General features: G+C 41.5%; 2 protein-coding genes across 2 annotated transcripts; both read right to left on the bottom strand.

Annotated features, from left to right (window-relative positions):
- Nucleotides 1-702: 702 nt before the first annotated feature.
- On the bottom strand, nucleotides 703-13065 carry LOC118803932 (ribonuclease inhibitor-like). Its single transcript, XM_036564484.1, has 4 exons — nucleotides 12984-13065; nucleotides 12395-12472; nucleotides 9047-9214; nucleotides 703-883 (listed from the first exon to the last, which is right to left on the bottom strand). Exons 2-4 carry the CDS (start codon nucleotides 12445-12447, stop codon nucleotides 703-705), a joined length of 402 nt encoding a protein of 133 aa, XP_036420377.1. The 5' UTR covers nucleotides 12448-12472; nucleotides 12984-13065.
- Nucleotides 13066-14718: 1653 nt separating this feature from the next.
- LOC118803929 (mucosal pentraxin-like) lies at nucleotides 14719-18183 on the bottom strand. Its single transcript, XM_036564477.1, has 3 exons — nucleotides 17995-18183; nucleotides 16559-16929; nucleotides 14719-15307 (listed from the first exon to the last, which is right to left on the bottom strand). Exons 1-3 carry the CDS (start codon nucleotides 18077-18079, stop codon nucleotides 15035-15037), a joined length of 729 nt encoding a protein of 242 aa, XP_036420370.1. The 5' UTR covers nucleotides 18080-18183; the 3' UTR covers nucleotides 14719-15034.
- Between the last annotated feature and the right edge of the window lie 640 nt (nucleotides 18184-18823).

Below are 18823 nucleotides of genomic sequence, written 5' to 3'. Positions count from 1 at the left end.
GCTAATATAGTGAGAGAACCTGACTTACTAGGATTACCTAAAACGAGTATAAAAGTCTGAAATACTTTATAATCATGAATAGATAAAGGAAACAGGCAGAAAAGCAACGCTTAATCTATAATATCAGAAAATATGAAAACTAGAAACCAAAATAAACTTTATTACGAGGCTTTTGGAAGCCCCCCATCCAGACAGGGCACTTGTCAGTCAGGTCCACCGTTACCCGCAGTCTGATGCCCTTGTCTGTGAGAGAGGAAGTGGATGTGATCTGCATCCTAAGTAATAAAATTATGATCTCACCTCAGTTTCTCCAGTTTACAGTGTGGATTCTCCAGTCCAGCAGAGAGCAGCTTCATTCCTGAGTCCTCTAGTTTGCTGTTACTCAGGTCCAGATCTCTCAGACTAGAGTTCTGAGCTGATAGCCGAGGACAGAGCTGCACAGCTTTCCTCTGTGAGATCACAGTTACAGAGCCTGAGGAAAGAATGACAAAATATCAGAACAATGTCCTCTCTCTCTCTCTCTCTGTCTCTACACACACACACACACACACACACACACACACACACACACACAAACAATAACACTGGTAAAGGATACTATAATAAATATAACAATAAAATAAAATATTATATAGATTAATATAAATAATAATATTAACATTGTGTGTGTGTGTGTGTGTGTGTTGACAGTAAGTCAATAACTCACTCTAGTTTCTCCAGTTTACAGTGTGGATCCTCCAGTAGATCAGAGAGCAGCTTCACTCCTGACTCTCCTGGTTTATTGTAGCTCAGGTCCAGCTCTCTCAGGTGAGATGAGGGGTTTGATTTTAGAGCTTTAACCAGAGCAGCACAGCCTTCACCTGTAATTCCGCAGTACCACAGTCTGCAGAGAGAAGGAGAAAAACTCCTCAGATTTATGGTTGAACACCCATGTATACACACCCCCCCACACCCCCCCCCACACACACACACTGTATCTCTGCCTCTCTCTCTCACACACACACACACACATTGTATCTCTGCATCTCTGTCTCTCTCTCACACACTCTTACTGTATTTCTGCCTCTCTCTCTCTCACACACACACACACACTTACTGTATCTCTGCCTCTCTCTCTCTCTGCCAAGTTCAAGTTTGCTTTATTGACATGACAAATGTACATTTGTATTGTCAAAGCACAACAAAAATGATCTATATATTAAAAGTTAATAAATAAACAAACAAACAAATAATTAAATAAAACTAAATAAAACCAAGACCCTGCCTGGATTGGGGCCTTGACGTGGTGGAAGGGCTTGTGGGGTTTAGGGAGCTACGTCGTCGGGAGCAATATGCTCCTGGTAGGGTCTCCCAGGGCAAACAGGTCTGGAGTGAAGACCCAGACTAACTTGATCCAAAAATATCCTCAATGGAAAATGAACACAGAAGATTGTGTACCCTGCCCAGGAAAGGGTCACCAGGACCTACCCCTGGAGCGAGGCCTGGGGGTAGCGTCCCTTGGCAAGTGCCTGGTGGCTGGGCAGCCCACATAACCTGGCTGGGCTCAGACTGAAGAGCTCAACATGGGGAGACCATGTGGGCCCACCACCCGCAAGGTCCAGCAGTGCAGTGCCATATAGGCAGTGGGAGATGGCGGGGAGGGCCTTGGCAGCCTAGGCCCCTGTGGCAGAAACTGGCTCATGGTACGTGGAATGTAGAGGTACCAACATTTACATTTTTTACATTTATGGCATTTTTGGCAGACGCTCTTATCCAGAGCGACTTATAATTTGATCATTTTTACACAGGTAGGCGAAGGTAGTGTTAGGAGTCTTGCCCAAGGACTCTTATTGGTAAAGCGTGGGGTGTTTGCCCAGCTATACCAACTAGATATAGTTGGGCTCACCTCCACCCACAGTGTCTGCTCTGGAACGAAACTCCTTGATAGGGGTTAGTCCCTCTCCTACTTAGGGGTTGCACAGGGTGAGAGGCACCGGGCGGGTGTGGGGATACTCACGAGTCCCCGGCTGGCGGCCATGCAGTTGGAGTTTGTCCCGGTGGACGAGAGGGTTGCCTCAATGCAAATTAAAATTGCAGAGAAAAACTCTGACTGTTGTTTGTGCTTAAGCTGAAGAAAGAGGCCTTTAGGGACTGGATGGTCCGAAGGACTCCCGACTCAGCAGATAGGTACCCACAGGCAAAAAAGCTGGCAGCAGCAATGGTGGTGGAAGCAAAATCTAGGGTGTGCGAGGAGTTTGGTGAGACCATGGAAAAAGACTTTCGGTCAGCCTCGAGGAGGTTCTGGACAACGATCCGGTGACTTAGGAGAGGTCAGGGCAGCTTTGCCCAAGCTGTATTCAGCAGGGGTGGAGAAACTCTGACTTCAAATGAGGATATTGTCGGTCAGTGGAAGGAGCACTTTGAGGAACTCCTTAATCCGGGAGACATGCCTCCCTCCCTGGTGGAGATCACTGAGGTAGTTGGCAAGCTCTTCAGGGGCAAGGCACCGGGGGTGGATGAGATTTGTCCAGAGATGCTTAAGGCTCTGGATACTGTGGGGCTGTCGCGGCTGACACGCCTATGCAATATTGCATGGACCTCGGGAACTGTACCTTTGGACTGGCAGACCGGGGTGGTTGTCTCTATTTTTAAGAAAGGGGACCGGAGGGTGTATACCAACCACCAGGGTATCACACTTCTCAGCCTCCCTGGGAAAGTCTATGCCAAGGTGCTGGAAAGGAGACTTCGACTGATAGTTGAACCTCAGATTGAGGAGGAACAATGCAGATTCCGTCCTGGCCCTTGAACAATGGACCAGCTTTTCACCCTCTCACAGATTGTTGAGGGTGCATGGGAGTTTGCCAACCCAGTCTACATGTGTTTTGTGGACTTGGAGAAGGCTTACTACTGTGTTCTCCAAGATGTCTTGTGGGAGGTCCTTCTGGAGTATGGGGTGCCAGGGCTACTACTCCGGGCTATTCAATCTCTGGACTTCCAGAGCGAGAGTTGTGTTTGTATACTCGGCATTAAGTCAGGCTCTTTCAGTGTTAGTGTTGTGCCTTGTCTCCACTAGTGTTTGTGATATTCATGGACAGGGTGTCAAGGGATAGCTGAGGTCAGGCGAGCATTATGTGTGGAGGCCAGAGGGTGGCATATCTGCTATTTGCAGATGATATTGTTCTTTTGGCTGGATGCCTCCAGCGCTCACTGGAGCGGTTTGCAGCTGAGTGTGAAGCAGTTGGTATGCGGATCAGTCCATGGTCCTAGCCTAGAAAAGGATGGCATGCCCACTCCAGGTAAGGGGAAAGGACTTGACAGGGTGGAGGAGTATCGACCGCAGGCTGGGACAGGCAGCAGCAGTAATGCGGTAACTGTACCAGACTGCAGTGGTGAAGAGGTTTCTGACACCACAGGTCTGTTTACCGGTCAGTCTACTCTTACTGTATCTCTGCCTCTCTCTCTCTCTCTCTCACTCACACACACACACTCTTACTGTATCTCTGCCTCTCTCACTCTCTCTCTCTCTCTCTCTTTCTCACACACACACACACACATGCACACACACACACACACACACATTTTGTTTGAGAGACAGCCGTCATGATGGTTCTTCTTTTATGCTCTGCTTTTTTCATTATATGGCCACTAGATGACTCTGTTTAACTTTGAGACCCAGTTTTCTTTGATCCTGATAGAGGTCATGACAGCCATCCTAGAATACAGTTAGATTTCAGCTATAAAGTGTGTGATAAGGGGAAATATCGGGTTGTGTAACACAGTCCATGAAGTTCCTAAAAGCCACTAATATAAAAGACCTCAGCTATGCAGCTGTGTGTATGTGTGAACCAGCCCACTGTAGATGAAACTGAGCTTAGCTTCTTATTCACCAGCCTCTTACGCAAATTACTGTCCTCCTAAAACAGTGCAGTGGTTACAGTGTCATCCCTCAGGAAAATTTTAGTAAGAAGCTGGTGAATGAGAAGCTAACATCAGCTTTGTCTACTTTGGATGATTGTGTAGCTGATCTTTCTGAAGTGGCCAGCAGAGAGAGCGAGTTTTAGCTGGAAGAAGAGGAGTGAATTTGTGTTTGAGAACCCTTCGGTTTCCCAGTCCAGTGCAACTCATTTGTAAAGACATCAACCAAATGTCTCAGTTACCGTAGTGAGGAGAAAACATCCCAGCAGCTACTTCTCCACACAGGATTCAAACAGCCGGCAATGCTGATTCTGGACAAGCAAAACAAGTAACTCTACAGGGACGCTTATAGCTTCTAATAGGAAGTCCAGTTCCAGAGCGGGGACAGTAAGGATGAAGGAGCTCAATTAGGTGTGTAGGAGTGAGAGCAAGAAGGGCTCTGAAAGTTAGCAGGAGAAGAATAATAACATATTATAATTGATACAGGGGGATACTGGTAACCAGTGAAGCTGATGGAGGATGGGGGTGATGTGTGCCGAGAGCTCGGTAAAAGTGAGGACTCTGGATGCTGAACGAACTGAAGTTGGTAGGGACAGTGAAATTGGAGACGTTTGAGACTAAAGCTTTAGGATCAGCTAACAAAACTTAACAAGAAAGTTTTTTCTACATTAGGTTTCAAATTTTTTACGCAATCAGTATTTTAAATCTGTACTACATGAACTCAGTTGCTGAGATGAAACTGTGGGGGATTTGGTACTAATGTAAATCTGAGTATCATCAACATAACACTGAAACTTTAAACCATGATTTTGAAAGATCTGATCTAGGGGTGAAATGCATACCACAAAAATAATGGGTCCAAAGACAGAACCTTGGACCACCCCCTGAGCTGCTAGATAATGGATGACGTGTGTCACTGTTGTCTGTTAGTTAGAGAGAAACTGAACCAATCAAGAGCTCAGCCTGAAATGCCTATGGACTAAAATATGAAATAAGTGTGCCATGGTTCACGGTGTTGACAGCTGCAGTGAGATCAGGGAGGATGAGGATATTAAACCAGCATCAGTTGAAGGCAGGATTTCATCAACAACTCTTAACAGGTAGACTCTGTACTGTGGAGGGTGGTGAAGCCAGACTAGAAGGGCTCTCACAGATTACTTCTACTGAGAAAATCCTGAAGCCGTGAAGCTACAGTTCTTTCCATCACCTCAGATTTCTTAAGTATGGGTGTAACTGCAGGAACTTCCTACAAGAGCTGGAGGGGCAGAGTCAAGCTGACAAGAAAAGGAAGAAGACTTAGAAACAATATCAGAGACTGTACAGGAATCGACAGGTGACAGCAGAGAGAAGACTGTCAGTGCTAAGGATGGGTGACTGTGGAGAGAGAAGACTGTGTTACTGTATCCTGAAAGAAGTCCAGACAAAACAGGGGAGCTGGAGGTAGATGAAGTGGGATATTGAAGAAGTTTATTTACAGTCCTAAACAGAGTTTTGGGTCTAGAACTGCCACCATATATGATAATATACAGAAAGCTAAAGTATTAGTCTACTAACACAGACAGTGCTAAAAAGACACTCATACCCAAAATGGCTTACAGATGCTGGAATGCAACCAAACTAGGACAAAACAAGCGAGGCTGCCCTGCACAGTAAGCTTACTCTGACCAAATGTACTGTTTCTGGAGGTTCGGGAGCTGCATGCACAGTGCAGAGTCACAGTGCATCTCAATAACTCTAAACTAAGAATCTAAATCTGCCTCTGGAGCTCTGTGTATTAGACTGAGGGCCAGACTTACTTATGAGTGCAACTCCAGCACAGAATGTGGCTTAATGTGACCGCAGTATGTGAGCACAGTGTCCCCGAAATTACTAAAGCCGTGGCTTATCACACAAACAGCGCACGGCATACCAACCATGCACTTGTGAGATGCAGAATTTAAAAGGTGCTGTGAAGTAACTGAGCTGTTAACAAACTGAAACTGAAAGTTGAGTCACGAAGAGATGAGCATATTAGTAAATAAAGTTTGTTCCACCAAAACATTCCACAAAATGGAAATAAGAAGGGATTCCTTCTTAAAAAACATCACAGAGTGCATTCATACATTTTCACCAGCAATCAGTCACCAGTGTAGCTTGAATTAAACTGCACTTTTTACTACATTTACTACATTTTACTACAATAGACGTTTTTAAAGATGTTTGAGATCACACAATTGTGTTATATTTAAAATGAAAATAACTTAATAATAATTATCTATAGGCTATTTAGGCCATATGATTTTTTAAAATAATTCAGTGTTCTAGAACAGGTTCAGTGTTGCATAAGTAAATTAAATAGGGCTATTTTTATTTATGAAATCAGCTTCCAGTTTACTTGATCTCTTTGTTAATCAGGGTTGAGTGCACATGTGGCCTTTGTTTATGCTCTGGAATATATTTTAATGGTGCCAAAATTAGAACTGGAGAAACAAACTCTCAATTTTAAACTGCTTTATAGATAGAATATTTTAAATCAGCTCTTTATTTGGCAGAGCTTATATTTTACACATTTAATTGAATCAATTTTTTATATTTATGTAAACATTAGAAATGATGGGAACACTTTACTGCAGGCCAGTTCCTAATGCAACATGATAACCAGCAAAAAAATGTATAAAGGATTATTCCAATAACTGCCATTGGTCATAAAGGCTGCTTTTGTCAACTTCGGGGCCTATCAGGGCAACTAGGCTCACCTGCTGAGTGCTGTACTTAAGACAGCGACAAATGGCACTCAGTATCACCCCTTTATAGAGCGGTTACTAGTATGGTATCGGAGAAAAGAAAAAGAAGGGAAAATAAAAGAGAGCCTAACATGAAAAGAAAAGGCACACTTGGTTCAAAACAAAGGACAAATAAAAGAGAACCACGAGAAAAGAAAACACAAAGCAGCGAGAAAAGAAAAAAAGCTAGAAGAAAGGAAACTCCAATGATAAATAAATTAACAAAGGAGAAAGTTACTTGCAGGTTCAATCCTCTCGTTTAGAGTGTTTCTTTTGTGTTCATTTATTTATTTTATACCAAACTGTCTCTGTTTGAGCCGCTGCTCTGGAATTCCTTTGTTTGAATTTTCCTGCCTTTTTCCAGCCAAGACGGCGCACTCTCAAGACGTTACATTGGAAACACATGGTGTGTACATTTCCCACTGGCTGTGGTGACTTGCAGGGATAGATGTGGTTGCAGGTTTAAAATTTTCAGACTGTATTTGGGTATTTTATTTAAAATACTATGGATTTAAGTAAACATTTTGAAGGAGGAGAGTTTAAAAGGACAGCAGTGTTTATATTTTTAAAACTAGTACAATTAAATCAAGAAATCAAGCAAATGTCCATGAAAACATCACAGGCCATATGACGCGTAAAAGGCATCTACAGTGTAGAGAACCATTTCTGTTGAGGCACAAATTGTACAGTGTTTTTGTTAAATCAACTTTTTTTGTCTAATGCACTAAGTACAGATCAAAGAGCTGTGCATTAAATTAAACCTGACTGCTTACTGACCTGCTAAATAAACAAAACACGGCACAATAAAACCTGGAGGCTGTACTGTGATTTTGGCATTTTTGTGGCATTTCTGTTTTATGTACTCAGATTCTCTTTCTCCTTTCTGTTATTGATATTTCTCTGTCAGTTTATTTCATTGTTTCTGATTACTGTTTTCTGCTTTGTTACCTTTTTTATCTCCCCTGGCTGCACTTTATTTAAAATTATTTGATATGTGAATCTCTATTGTTGTTATATGTGGAAAAAATACTTAAACCAAACAGCTAAAATAAGTATCCACATGTTTTTTGCATGATTAGTTGACATGAAACTATGAGTGGGTGGAATGACTGGACTCGAGAAAGGGGCTTACAGTGAAGTGCTGCCTGTTTTACCTGCCTCACCAGGAAACTGTAAACAGGCCACATGGGTCAAGCAGTATCACTGTCGCTTGTGCAGTAAGCCACAATTTGTTGACTGACGGGACGAGCCTTCAGTTGGGGTCAGTGTGCTGTATTGAACTGTTCCAATAGAAACCCTTAGTGGTCAGCGCATGTTGTTTTGAATTGTACAGGCTGGCTAATACACAAGTTCGTTCTTTCTTCCTTCCTTTGTTTATTGAGAAGATTGTGTAGTTAAGTGTGTCTGTGCGGTTCCCCCTCTGAGTCAATAACAGTGATAGCCTAAACACAGGTCATCTTTAGCTTCTCTGAACAACACATTCTAAAAAAGCCTCATCAAGACTGCAGTGATAAACATTTCCTTTATTTGAGTATGATACCTCAATGTATGTTTCAATTATGCATTGCATTTCATTAATTTAAACATGCCACAAAACAGTATGATGTAAAGTTTATATGTATAGGTATAAATTATTAAAACATCTGAGCTGAAGATGTGCTTCAATTGCAATAACCTTGTCTTAAACCTCAGTTAAACCATGTCTTCAGCAGGTTCAAGATAAACCTATGTGAATGTCAATCTGATCTTTTCCAGTTCTTGTATTTTAAAAAGTTGATTGTAGTTTTCTGTGGGCCACTATGCTTTGTAGTTATACACCAGTGGGCCTTGGGATCGAAAAGGTTGAGAACCCCTGCTATAAAATGCATTTATTCAGAATTTTTATGGCCCTATTATTGGGGTCTACAATGAAACAAGCTGTTTTCCTTTTTTTGGGGAGCTCATGAATAATCTGATGATCTCTGCTCTGATTGTTAGTGTACAGTGAGGCACAGAAACAACACGTCAAAATAGACACAGGCAGGAAAATAAAATAATATTTAATAATAAGCTGGTCACCATACTGTTTAGTTAGCTATGCTAGTTACTTGGAGCTTGCTGGTAGCTAACATTACCTACACTAGCTACTCACTTTTGATTTCAACAACAACACAAAGTCAATTAAAGCTGTTACTGTATCTCACTATAAAGCTCTCAGTTTAAGATGATCTGCTTTTACTGTCACAATGTGGATAAAATCTCACAGCATTGCTGCTCACAGGCTGCTGTTGGGGTTGTGATGCTAATAAAGATGGAACTGCCCCTCTGTCTCTTCAGGGTCCAATGCCCTTGTCTGTGGGGGGAGGAGGTGGATGTGATCTGCATTATTACTAATAAAATTATGATCTCACCTCAGTTTCTCTAGTTTACAGTGTGGATTCTCCAGTCCAGCAGAGAGAAGCTTCACTCCTGAATCCTCTAGGTTATTGCCACTCAGGTCCAGTTCTCTCAGACCTGAGGTCTCTGAGCTGAGAACTGAGGACAGAGCTGCGCAGACTTTGTCTGTGAGATTACCCAGCCTGAGGAAAGAATGACAATAAATCAGAACACTGTCCTCTCTCTCTCTCTCACTCTCTCTCTCTTACACAAATATACACACACACACACCCATGCACGAATGACACACACACAGACACACACACAGAAAAGAACAGTAACACTCATATGGGATACTATGATAAATATTTGAAGAGTAACTACACCTTACTACGTTCAGCTAACTGCACCCCGGCTTTGAAAAATGCTCTAAAATGGGAGGGGCAAGCTGGGAGGGGCACTGCAGTGATCTACAGGTTTGGAGGTGGGGCTGCGAGGGAAACCAGGCAGGCTGGGCTTATGTGTTTTTTAGAGCTGGCATACGTTAGTTACCAGAAAATATGGAGAGTCTTATGAGGTTGAAGATTTTTCTCTACTACCATCCCCGTCTTTGACGAGGGAAGGTGTTTCTGATCAGGCAGTAGGTCTCGAGCCTTAACAGTATGAGCCACTGACTCAAACCGCTGAAGAGTTAATGTAGTGCCAGGACACTGATTAACAGTGAGCGGCAGAGGCGCCAAACGGTAGAACATTCCCTAAAACCATGACAGACAGCTTCTAATGATCTGTTCACCAGGTGAAGTCTGTCTAAGTTTCATTCAGTTTGACATCAAGGTCGCAGAGTGCATCACCGGTCAGCCAGGGTTTGCTGCAGTGGCCCTAAATCCTTATTTTCTGCAAGCTGTTCATGGCACTTACTGGTGTTACATCCGATTCAGTTCCCACTCAAATTCATGTTCCCCTACAAAAATCAAACCCTCGGGCATGACTCACTGAACAAAAATTAACGGCAAGCAGCACCGGAACTACGGAAAGCAGGAAAAAAGTTTGAGAAAGGCTGTACAGACGAAAGGTTGACACGGTCAGTAACAGTGGCCATTTAAAATTAACTTTCCTGAACCATTTCACTTTCCATAGTTCTAGTGTTGCTTGCCATTGATTTCTGTTCAGTGAGTGTGCGCAGCTGAGAGCTTGAGTTGTGAAGGGAATCAAGAATTGGTGCAACACCGGCAGCTTTATGGGGACAAGAATCCTCATTTAATCGGTCCAAAATCTTTATTACAAACTAAGCTCAGATTAACTGGGTTATTTACAGTTGGTACAGACGGCTGGTGTATCTCAGCCTTGTGAGGTGGTGCTGGGGGTGTTTGGCTCAGCGTGTGAGGGTGGTTCTCTCCTAACTCTCGGCTCCAGCTTTCATATTTATGAGGGTGGCACGAGTAGGGCGTCATCGGTGGGGTAACATTGGTTGACTGATTTGCATACTGTGACCAAAGTACGATGACATGTCATCCAAGACTATAGCAGAGCTGAACCAGAGGGGGGCGCTGCAAAGGGGGAACTGACCACAATAAAAATGATATTTTTACAGTTTGGAAAGATGTTGTTCACATTTTAAGCAACACTGGTATGTTTTATTATTAGAGAGCAGAGCATTTCAGCTGTTAATGAAAAAAGGTCTTAGGGTGGAGCTATTCTTTAAGATTTTTAGATATGCGGAATAAAGATGTGGAATCTAAGCATGGGTTTACTGAGAAAACACAGGAGTCTGCAAAGTAAAAATCCAAAACGGTCCAAATAGAGAGCAAATATTAACACATTTGTCAAAACCAGGAAATAAAACACCACAAAAAAAAAAACAAGAGATAAAGATTACAGACTAGGATCAAAGCACTCAGAACAGTTAGTATAAAACAACAACACTTCACAGTGTGTTACAGCCTTCCTAAAGTCCACTCCTGGTGTATGACATGATTGTGAAACAGGCGTGAAAGAAACAGCTCAACACTGTTGGTACAGAGGTTTTAAGGTTTAATCTAGATTAACTTAATCAAATGTCTTTCAATGCAGAGTAGAGTTACAGATGGGCAGCACAGTGAATATGAATATACTGTTGTTAGTGTACAGCACTACTTTAACTGTATGAAAAATTTGGTACCTTAAAAAAAAAAAAAACTTTAATACAATAATATTCCACCAGGAAGACTAGACTGCATGCTTAATCTGAGTTAGACCTACTGTTCTACATTTCTCACTGTTTGAGACCAAAACATCAGAAAATGTGTGTGTGTGTGTGAGTGTGTATGCATGTCTGAGTGTGTGTGTGTGTGTCTGTGAGTGTGTGTGTGTTTGTGTGTGTGAGCGTGTGTGCAAGTCTGTGAGTGTGTGTGTGTGTATATGTGTGAGTGTGTGTGTGTCTGTGAGTGTGTGTTTGTGTGAGTGTGTGTGTACAGGAGGGTATGTAAACAAGTGTTGGTGTGTGTGAGTGTGTGTGTGTATGTGAGTGTGTAAATAAGTGTTGGTGTGTGAGAGTGTGTGAGTGTGTGTGTGTGTATGTGAGTGTGTAAATAAGTGTTGGTGTGTGAGAGTGTGTGAGTGTGTGTGTGTGTAAATAAGCATTGGTGTGTGAGTGTGTGTGTGTGTAAATAAGTGTTGGTGTGTGTAAGAGTGTGTGTGTGTGTAAATAAGTGTTGGTGTGTGTGAAAGTGTGTGTGTGTAAATAAGTGTTGGTGTGTGTAACTGTGTGTGTGTGTGTGTAAATAAGTGTTGGTGTGTGAGTGTGTGTGTGTGTAAATAAGTGTTGGTGTGTGTAAGAGTGTGTGTGTGTGTAAATAAGTGTTGGTGTGTGTGAAAGTGTGTGTGTGTAAATAAGTGTTGGTGTGTGTAAGAGTGTGTGTGTGTGTAAATAAGTGTTGGTATGTGAGTGTGTGTGTGTAAATAAGTGTTGGTGTGTGTGAAAGTGTGTGTGTGTAAATAAGTGTTGGTGTGTGAAAGTGTGTGTGTGTAAATAAGTGTTGGTGTGTGTAACAGTGTGTGTGTGTGTAAATAAGTGTTGGTGTGTGTAACAGTGTGTGTGTCTGTGTAAATAAGTGTTGGTGTGTGTAACAGTGTGTGTGTGTGTGTGTAAATAAGTGTTGGTGTGTGTAACAGTGTGTGTGTGTGTGTAAATAAGTGTTGGTGTGTGTAAGAGTGTGTGTGTGTGTAAATAAGTGTTGGTGGGTGTGAAAGTGTGTGTGTGTAAATAAGTGTTGGTGTGTGTAAGAGTGTGTGTGTGTGTGTAAATAAGTGTTGGTGTGTGAGTGTGTGTAAATAAGTGTTGGTGTGTGAGTGTGTGTGTGTGTAAATAAGTGTTGGTGTGTGTGAGAGAGAGTGTGTTCTCTCACCTCTGGTGTTTCTCTGTGTGTTCTTCTCCAGAGGAACTCATTTTGGAGTTCATGTCTCCTACAGGTCACAGCTGGAACCTGCAAACAGACACACACAGAGAAATGGAGCAGGAGGCACTGTGTAGTGGCAGAAGTCTTTTATAAGAGCTTCTGGAGCCGCCTGCTGATGTAAATACAAGCGTGAGTTAAAAACACATTCGTATTAACTGAAGACACAGTAATTTGAACTATAATCTAGTTCTCAGAGCGCTGTGTGCTGCTCCAAACTCTATATTAAGTATTGTTACACTATAACAAAGTCAGCAACTGAAAACTACTGAGTACAAAAATGAGTATTTCTTTATAGAGAGAACTATGAGAACATCATCAAATCTATTATAGCTTCCAAACATATTTACTCCACTTCAGTACTTCCGTCATAGATTAGGCACTTCCTCATCAGGCTGTTCACTCACAGGGAAATATTCAGGTCATCAGATCAGAGAGTCAGTTCTGTTAGTTAAGACTTCAGTAAAAACCTACTGAACTGATCTTTGTCTACTGCAGATTAAAATCAGTCAGAAACTACAGCTCAGATTTACCGACTCACCGTCTTTTCTCCTGAAGGACTTTATGTTCCACTCTTCTCTAAAATGAGCCAAGAGTTTCATATTCACTTTAACCGGTTTAGTGACTCCTAGAAGGAAGTGATCACTCAACCAATCACAGAGCAGCTATGTAGCAAAACAAAGCAGGAGGGAACATGAACTCTGTCACTGGCAGCGATTTTGTGTTTAATGGAGTTTGAACAGCAGTGATGATTGACTTTAATGCTGGAACAAGAACACACTCACACAATCTGTGCCCAGATCAATCTATTAGACTGTGATCAAAGGTCTGTATCAAATGTTTCTTCAATTCAAATTCAAACCCATATTTCTGCTAGGATTCTCATTTGCGGTCATGTTAAAGCTTATTAGCCAAGCTTTTCACTTGAATTTTTACTTAAATTCACTCTTTATTTAATTTCTGCTGGTGTGTGTTTATCCTAGCTGAAGTCTTTGTGGGTAACTGCTGCACTGCTAGTAAAACCCTGGCAATAGTCATAGCATTAATGTTTTTTTTTTACCTGTAAAGAAAAACAAAAATCCACACACAAAACCACAACAGTAGAGGGTCATTTTATTACAATATAGAATATATATTTATTAGAAAATTATGTTGCAGATTCCTGGGTAATTACACTGTTAACTCATTTTTTAATGAATATTCAACCAAACTGGGCTTTTTCATGTAATTTTGGAGGACAATATTAAAGTTCCGCCAATTTTTCAACATTTCTGAATATTTCAGTCCTTGAGATACAAACGGCTGCCCTGTCCACCCTGTGATGTACTGTATAATTATTATTTCTTTTCAGAGTAGTTTGATGAGAAATGGTTCACTTCAGAGAAACGTACAGACTCTGATGTCTTTACAGTGGTGGTGATAGGAACCAGGAGTCACCATTGTGTCAACAACACAAATATAGACGTTTATTTACTTTTATTTACTTTAATTAACAGTGAACCTACATATGCCTTCTAAGTTTTTATATGTAATATTGATGATGGTGAAATAGTGATAAATCAAAAATTTCTTTGGAGACTATTTTGCCTTACAATTCCCTGCATGTATCCCTCCACCATGAACTGACTGAAATAAATTGATTAAAATACATTTTAAGCCAAAATCTTTTCACAAAGCTATCATAAAACAGTGTCTCAGTCATCAGGCAGTGAATTCATAACCATTTCATGTAGGAACTTTCTGTGAGGGAGCTTTTAGAGGTGGACGTCTGGTTCCTATCAGCACCACTGTAAACAGTTCTGACCATTCTGAATGACTCTGTTTACATCTTAACCACTTATTAATTCTTCACTCTAAAAATAAACAAGCGTAAAAGCTTTTAAAGGGCTTTTTTATCAAAATGATTCAAAGCAATCTAGCACACTATCTATACACTTAAAAAGAGTTCTTCAAGGGTTCTTTAGTAAAGAAAATGGTTCTATACACAGCTTTTTTGACAACGGTTCTATATTGCACCAAAAAGGGTTCTGCTATTGTTACGATGGCAAGCTTGTAAGAGTAGAAGAACTCCTTTTGGTGCTATATAGAGACATTTTTAAAAAGGTTCTATATAGAACGATATACCATACATTCTCCATCAACCTAAAAAAAAGCCATCTCACCATGCAAAAAACCATTTAAGCATGAAAAGGGTTCTTTGAGTGTTTATGTTTCTTAAAGAACCATTGCCTTTACTAAAGAACACTTGAAGAACCATCTTTTTAGCGTGTCTCAAACATGTTCTACATGCAAGATTATCACATAACTATAAGTGTTCTGCAAGAAACAAGAGTGGACGTCCAGATGGCAATGAAAAGCATGAAGAACATCAGCGAGAAGATATTTGCTGAGATCTGACTGGACACTGGATGAAGTTCAGCTATTTTATCACAGAGGAGCCCAAACTGAGGAGTAAATGAGAGAAATAAAGGCTCTTTAGCTCACTTAATGTCTGGTCTGCTGTAATGCACACTAAACTGGGGGCCGGACTTAAGACCCCCTGTTTTATCATGAAGATTGTGTACTGTGTTGTTACTGTTCATAAAAGCTTCGTTAATATCTTCTCAGGCCGCGTTCTCGTTTCTGCTTCCTCCGTCTTGTGGGCTTCTCTGAAAAGGGTCTAACGTAAGTGGGCTCCAGCAGAGCGTAGCCGCTGGTGCTGTACTGAATGTGCTTCCAGTCCAGAACGCTGCCGGGTGGGAAGCTGTGATTGAGAGTGAGGTAACAGTAGAGATTCTTCACAGAAAGAGCCGAGTCCCAAACGTAGACGTCGGACACCTGACCCTCAAATCCTGATATCGTTAATTCAGCCTGGCCAGAAAACACCTACAGAGGAAAGACAGACACACAGATGAAGAGAAAGAGAGACAGAATTATCGTGTTTTATTACTAAGTTGATTTCCTGAACTTCAGTTTCTTCTTATTATAATTATTATTGTTGTTATTTAGTGGTCATCATTTTTACAGCCTTCCAGCTGCAGCCACTGTAGATATTATACCTTAATCATGTGCTTCTCTTTTCTGGACCAATGAAACACTTGTTTTGTACAGTGGCTATTGTTTCCCATAGCAATGAATGGCTGAATGTGGTACCTAACTGCCACAAATGAGGTACCATAGCAATTGTCTAGCAACCACCTGAAACACCACATCAATCACCTAACAATCTCTTGAGATACCAAAGCAATCTCTAGCTGCGTTCCAAAGGCTAGGCTGCAGTCAAAGTGGGCTACATTTCTCGGCTGCTACGTCATAGAAGTCAAGCTCTTCTATGAAGAACTCTTCATAGAAGAGCTTGTTTTAAAATGTTGTTCACGTCCTTGAATTCGTCTTCTTTACCTTATAAAGTGTAAAATGATTGATTAAGTAAATCAGTCGTCCATATATCATATTTTATTTAGAAGTCTTTGTATTTACATAGTTTCATCATACTGCATAAGCTTGTTGGCGTATTGGCTACCAAAGAATCAAACACAATGCAGTGGGCTCCATTTTCTCTCACCAGTTCCCTCAAGTATTGTTCCGCAATTGCAAGAGGCAGGGCTTTTCTGGTGATGTCACCACACAGCCTCATTAGGACTGCTCCATTTGTGTGACCAGTAGGCTAGTAAAGAGGAGTCTTCATAGGACAGCCCTACTGAGGACCCGCCGTAGCTCGGCTGCAGCCAAGGCTTTGGAACACAGATACTTACAAACAGTCCAGCAGCCACCTGCAGTGCAGTGCCACAGCAACTGCTTAGCAACAGTTCAAACAGATGCAATTTTAGGTATTAAATGTGGTATTAGATGTGTGGAAAGAAGACATTAAATGTGATATTTTTAAAAATAACCACACCATATTAGGTACATGCTACTCCTTTTCCTGGAGTTTTAAGCTTAAGTTGAGTGTTAAGTCCAAAGTCCCTGTTAGAACCTAATGTTCTTAATATGTTCACTTTCTTAACCATCCTACACATCTTAAGCTCCAAGTTTCTTACCATCGTAGGTTCTAATTTCTTCGTGTCCTTCATATAGGACCTAAAGTCTTTGGTCATAAGTTTCAGAGCATCTTAAGTCCTAAGAAGTTTTGGTCATCACCTGTCCTCTGCCGACGCCTTTGCGGATGCTCATTGTGGAGTCAAACCACAGCTGGGCCATTCCACTGCTGGACTCCCAGGTGAAGCACCTGTTCCTCCACGGCCACTGCTGCGCAAAAGACGGCATCATTGAGAACGTCTCAAAGCTCACTGTGTCACCTTCTACATATAAGTAGTGCTGAGGAACAGTGGTAACAGGTCCCGTATAAGAGACTCCATCAGTGCTGTTCCCAAACGTGAGCTGAACTCTGTAGTAGCGTTTCTCAATCAGAACCCTCATGCAGACGGTGAGTCCGGTGACGTTAGAGAGAGCGTCTGAACGGAACCGGACTTCTCCACCAGACATCACGCTGAACATCTGTCCCTGTAGATCTGAGCACACAGAGAAGAACATCAGCGTTAGTAAACCTGGAGGTCAGCAGCAGAATCACATGACCAGCACTGAGAGAAATGGATGCTGAACAGGCCTCAATGGTGAGTAAAATAAGTGTCATTAATAAAGTCAGGGCACGTCAGCGCTGCACTCCTTCATTCTGTCGCAGGAGTATTTTTATGGGTGGCCAGCGTTCCTGTGGGTGTACTTTGAATTTAAAGCTCCAGATGTTCAAAAGATGTGCCAACAGAGTAGAGGATGGACATTAACAACACCTAACACAAATAGAACTAGAGGGGAAAGTTCACAAACTAGCCTATAGTTGGCTGGACAATGCGACTAATCAAGCTTTACAGGATAAAGCTGGACACTAGTTTTTAATGACTTAAGTGGGTTTATATAGTTATTCCAGGTAGGTGCTATAGTGTTGCTATGAGGTTACTAAGTGTTGTTAGACTATTGCTATGGTACCCCAGCTGGTTACTAAGGTGTTTGTTCGTCCATGCCAGTTGATTACTAAGGTTCTTAGATTATTGCTTTGGTACCCCAGGTAGTTGCTAAGATGTTGCTAGGTCATTGCTATGGTATCTAAGATGGTTGCTAAGGTGTTTGTTAGACCATTGCTCTACAGAGAACAAACTTCTACACATTTTAATAAACAATTACTGTTTAATTCTGGAATTAAGCATGCTGGGGGGAAATATAACATAAAACATGGCCTGTGCAAAGGTTATGCCACATTTTATATTTTATGTTTCACTTTTATACCAATATGTAACCGGGCAAATATATTTGCTGAAAATTCCCAAATGTAAGCTGTACAGAAGATGTGTAAACTTATTTTCACTTACAAAATGAACAGAGCGTTTGTCCTTAATTTGACTGGGAGTGCTCAAAGCCTTACACATGACTGTATGTAGTGAACCAAACCCACAGTTCACTGTATCCTACATTCCAGATCACTTACAGCAGAAGATTCGTCTCAGGTAAAGTGGACTGGAGCAGGAAACATTACAGAGGAGGAGAAAAGAAAGAGAAAGAAGGGAAAATGACAGAAGTCTTACTTTCTTTCTGCCACGAGGCTGTTTGTCCTTCTGCTGGAATCACCACAGTGAGGAAGCACATGCAGAGTAGAGCCCAGACCATCATGAAGCTTCAGAGAAGATCTTCAGCTCAGAGCACTGCTGTTCTTATTCTGTCTGCAGCTGAGAAACAGACAGCAGGTCAGACAGACGATGCCTGTCTGAGTAACAGGAAGTGAAAGTGGGAGCAGAGCTCAGGTTACACCCCCCCCCCAACTCTCCACATTAACAATGAGAACAATGAAACTACGTCATGCTACAGCAGTGGTGGGCGGTACAGACAGACATCTATATAACAGCGTAATTACAATTTAATGATCGACTCTGTTTATATCACAGAATGTGTATGTTATTTTAAATTAATTCATTTTAGATGTTTATGTAAACCTTATTCTGTAGGTTAACAGTGGCTTATTATTCTGGGATGGCTCATTAGACAGATTCATTAAATCTGATGTCAGCAGCAGCACAATCAGTTTCTATTAAAGCTTTAGTTACTTTTAGTTTCCTCTTAATTCCCTCTGATGTTGTTTATCATTGTTTATTCTTCAAAAGAAAACGCTCTGTAAAAAAACCTAGGCCTATTTCAGAATATGAATTAACTGACCGATATCAAGCCAGCCCCCCATTATCTGCTTATAAAGCCACTCATAGTTTTGCTATACACCTTGGGGCAAACAAACAGGCCAAGCCCAAAATATAATGTTTTTACTGCTGGTTCTGGCTGGTCAGAGTCCAGATTTAAAGCCTATAGAGAATATTTAGTCTCACTTTAAACTCAAACTAGCTCTACAATGTTTTTTTAGCTGTT

This window comes from Colossoma macropomum, unplaced genomic scaffold, assembly GCF_904425465.1.
Source record: "Colossoma macropomum unplaced genomic scaffold, Colossoma_macropomum, whole genome shotgun sequence".
In the NCBI taxonomy this organism is placed as follows: domain Eukaryota; kingdom Metazoa; phylum Chordata; class Actinopteri; order Characiformes; family Serrasalmidae; genus Colossoma; species Colossoma macropomum.
This window is presented reverse-complemented; position numbering and strand designations above follow the sequence as displayed.

What these genes read in the sequence shown, in the direction of transcription:
- LOC118803932 (XM_036564484.1), bottom strand. Translation starts at nt 12,447, where the DNA reads ATGAACTCCAAAATGAGTTCCTCTGGAGAAGAACACACAGAGAAACAC. An exon ending in CACACAGAGAAACACCAGAG is followed by an intron (nt 9,215 to 12,394) that starts GTGAGAGAACAC and finishes TTCTTTCCTCAG; the next exon opens with GCTGGGTAATCTCACAGACA. An exon ending in TGTAAACTAGAGAAACTGAG is followed by an intron (nt 884 to 9,046) that starts GTGAGATCATAA and finishes TTCTCTCTGCAG; the next exon opens with ACTGTGGTACTGCGGAATTA.
- LOC118803929 (XM_036564477.1), bottom strand. Translation starts at nt 18,079, where the DNA reads ATGATGGTCTGGGCTCTACTCTGCATGTGCTTCCTCACTGTGGTGATT. An exon ending in AGCCTCGTGGCAGAAAGAAA is followed by an intron (nt 16,930 to 17,994) that starts GTAAGACTTCTG and finishes CTGTGTGCTCAG; the next exon opens with ATCTACAGGGACAGATGTTC. An exon ending in AAGGCGTCGGCAGAGGACAG is followed by an intron (nt 15,308 to 16,558) that starts GTGATGACCAAA and finishes TTTCCTCTGTAG; the next exon opens with GTGTTTTCTGGCCAGGCTGA.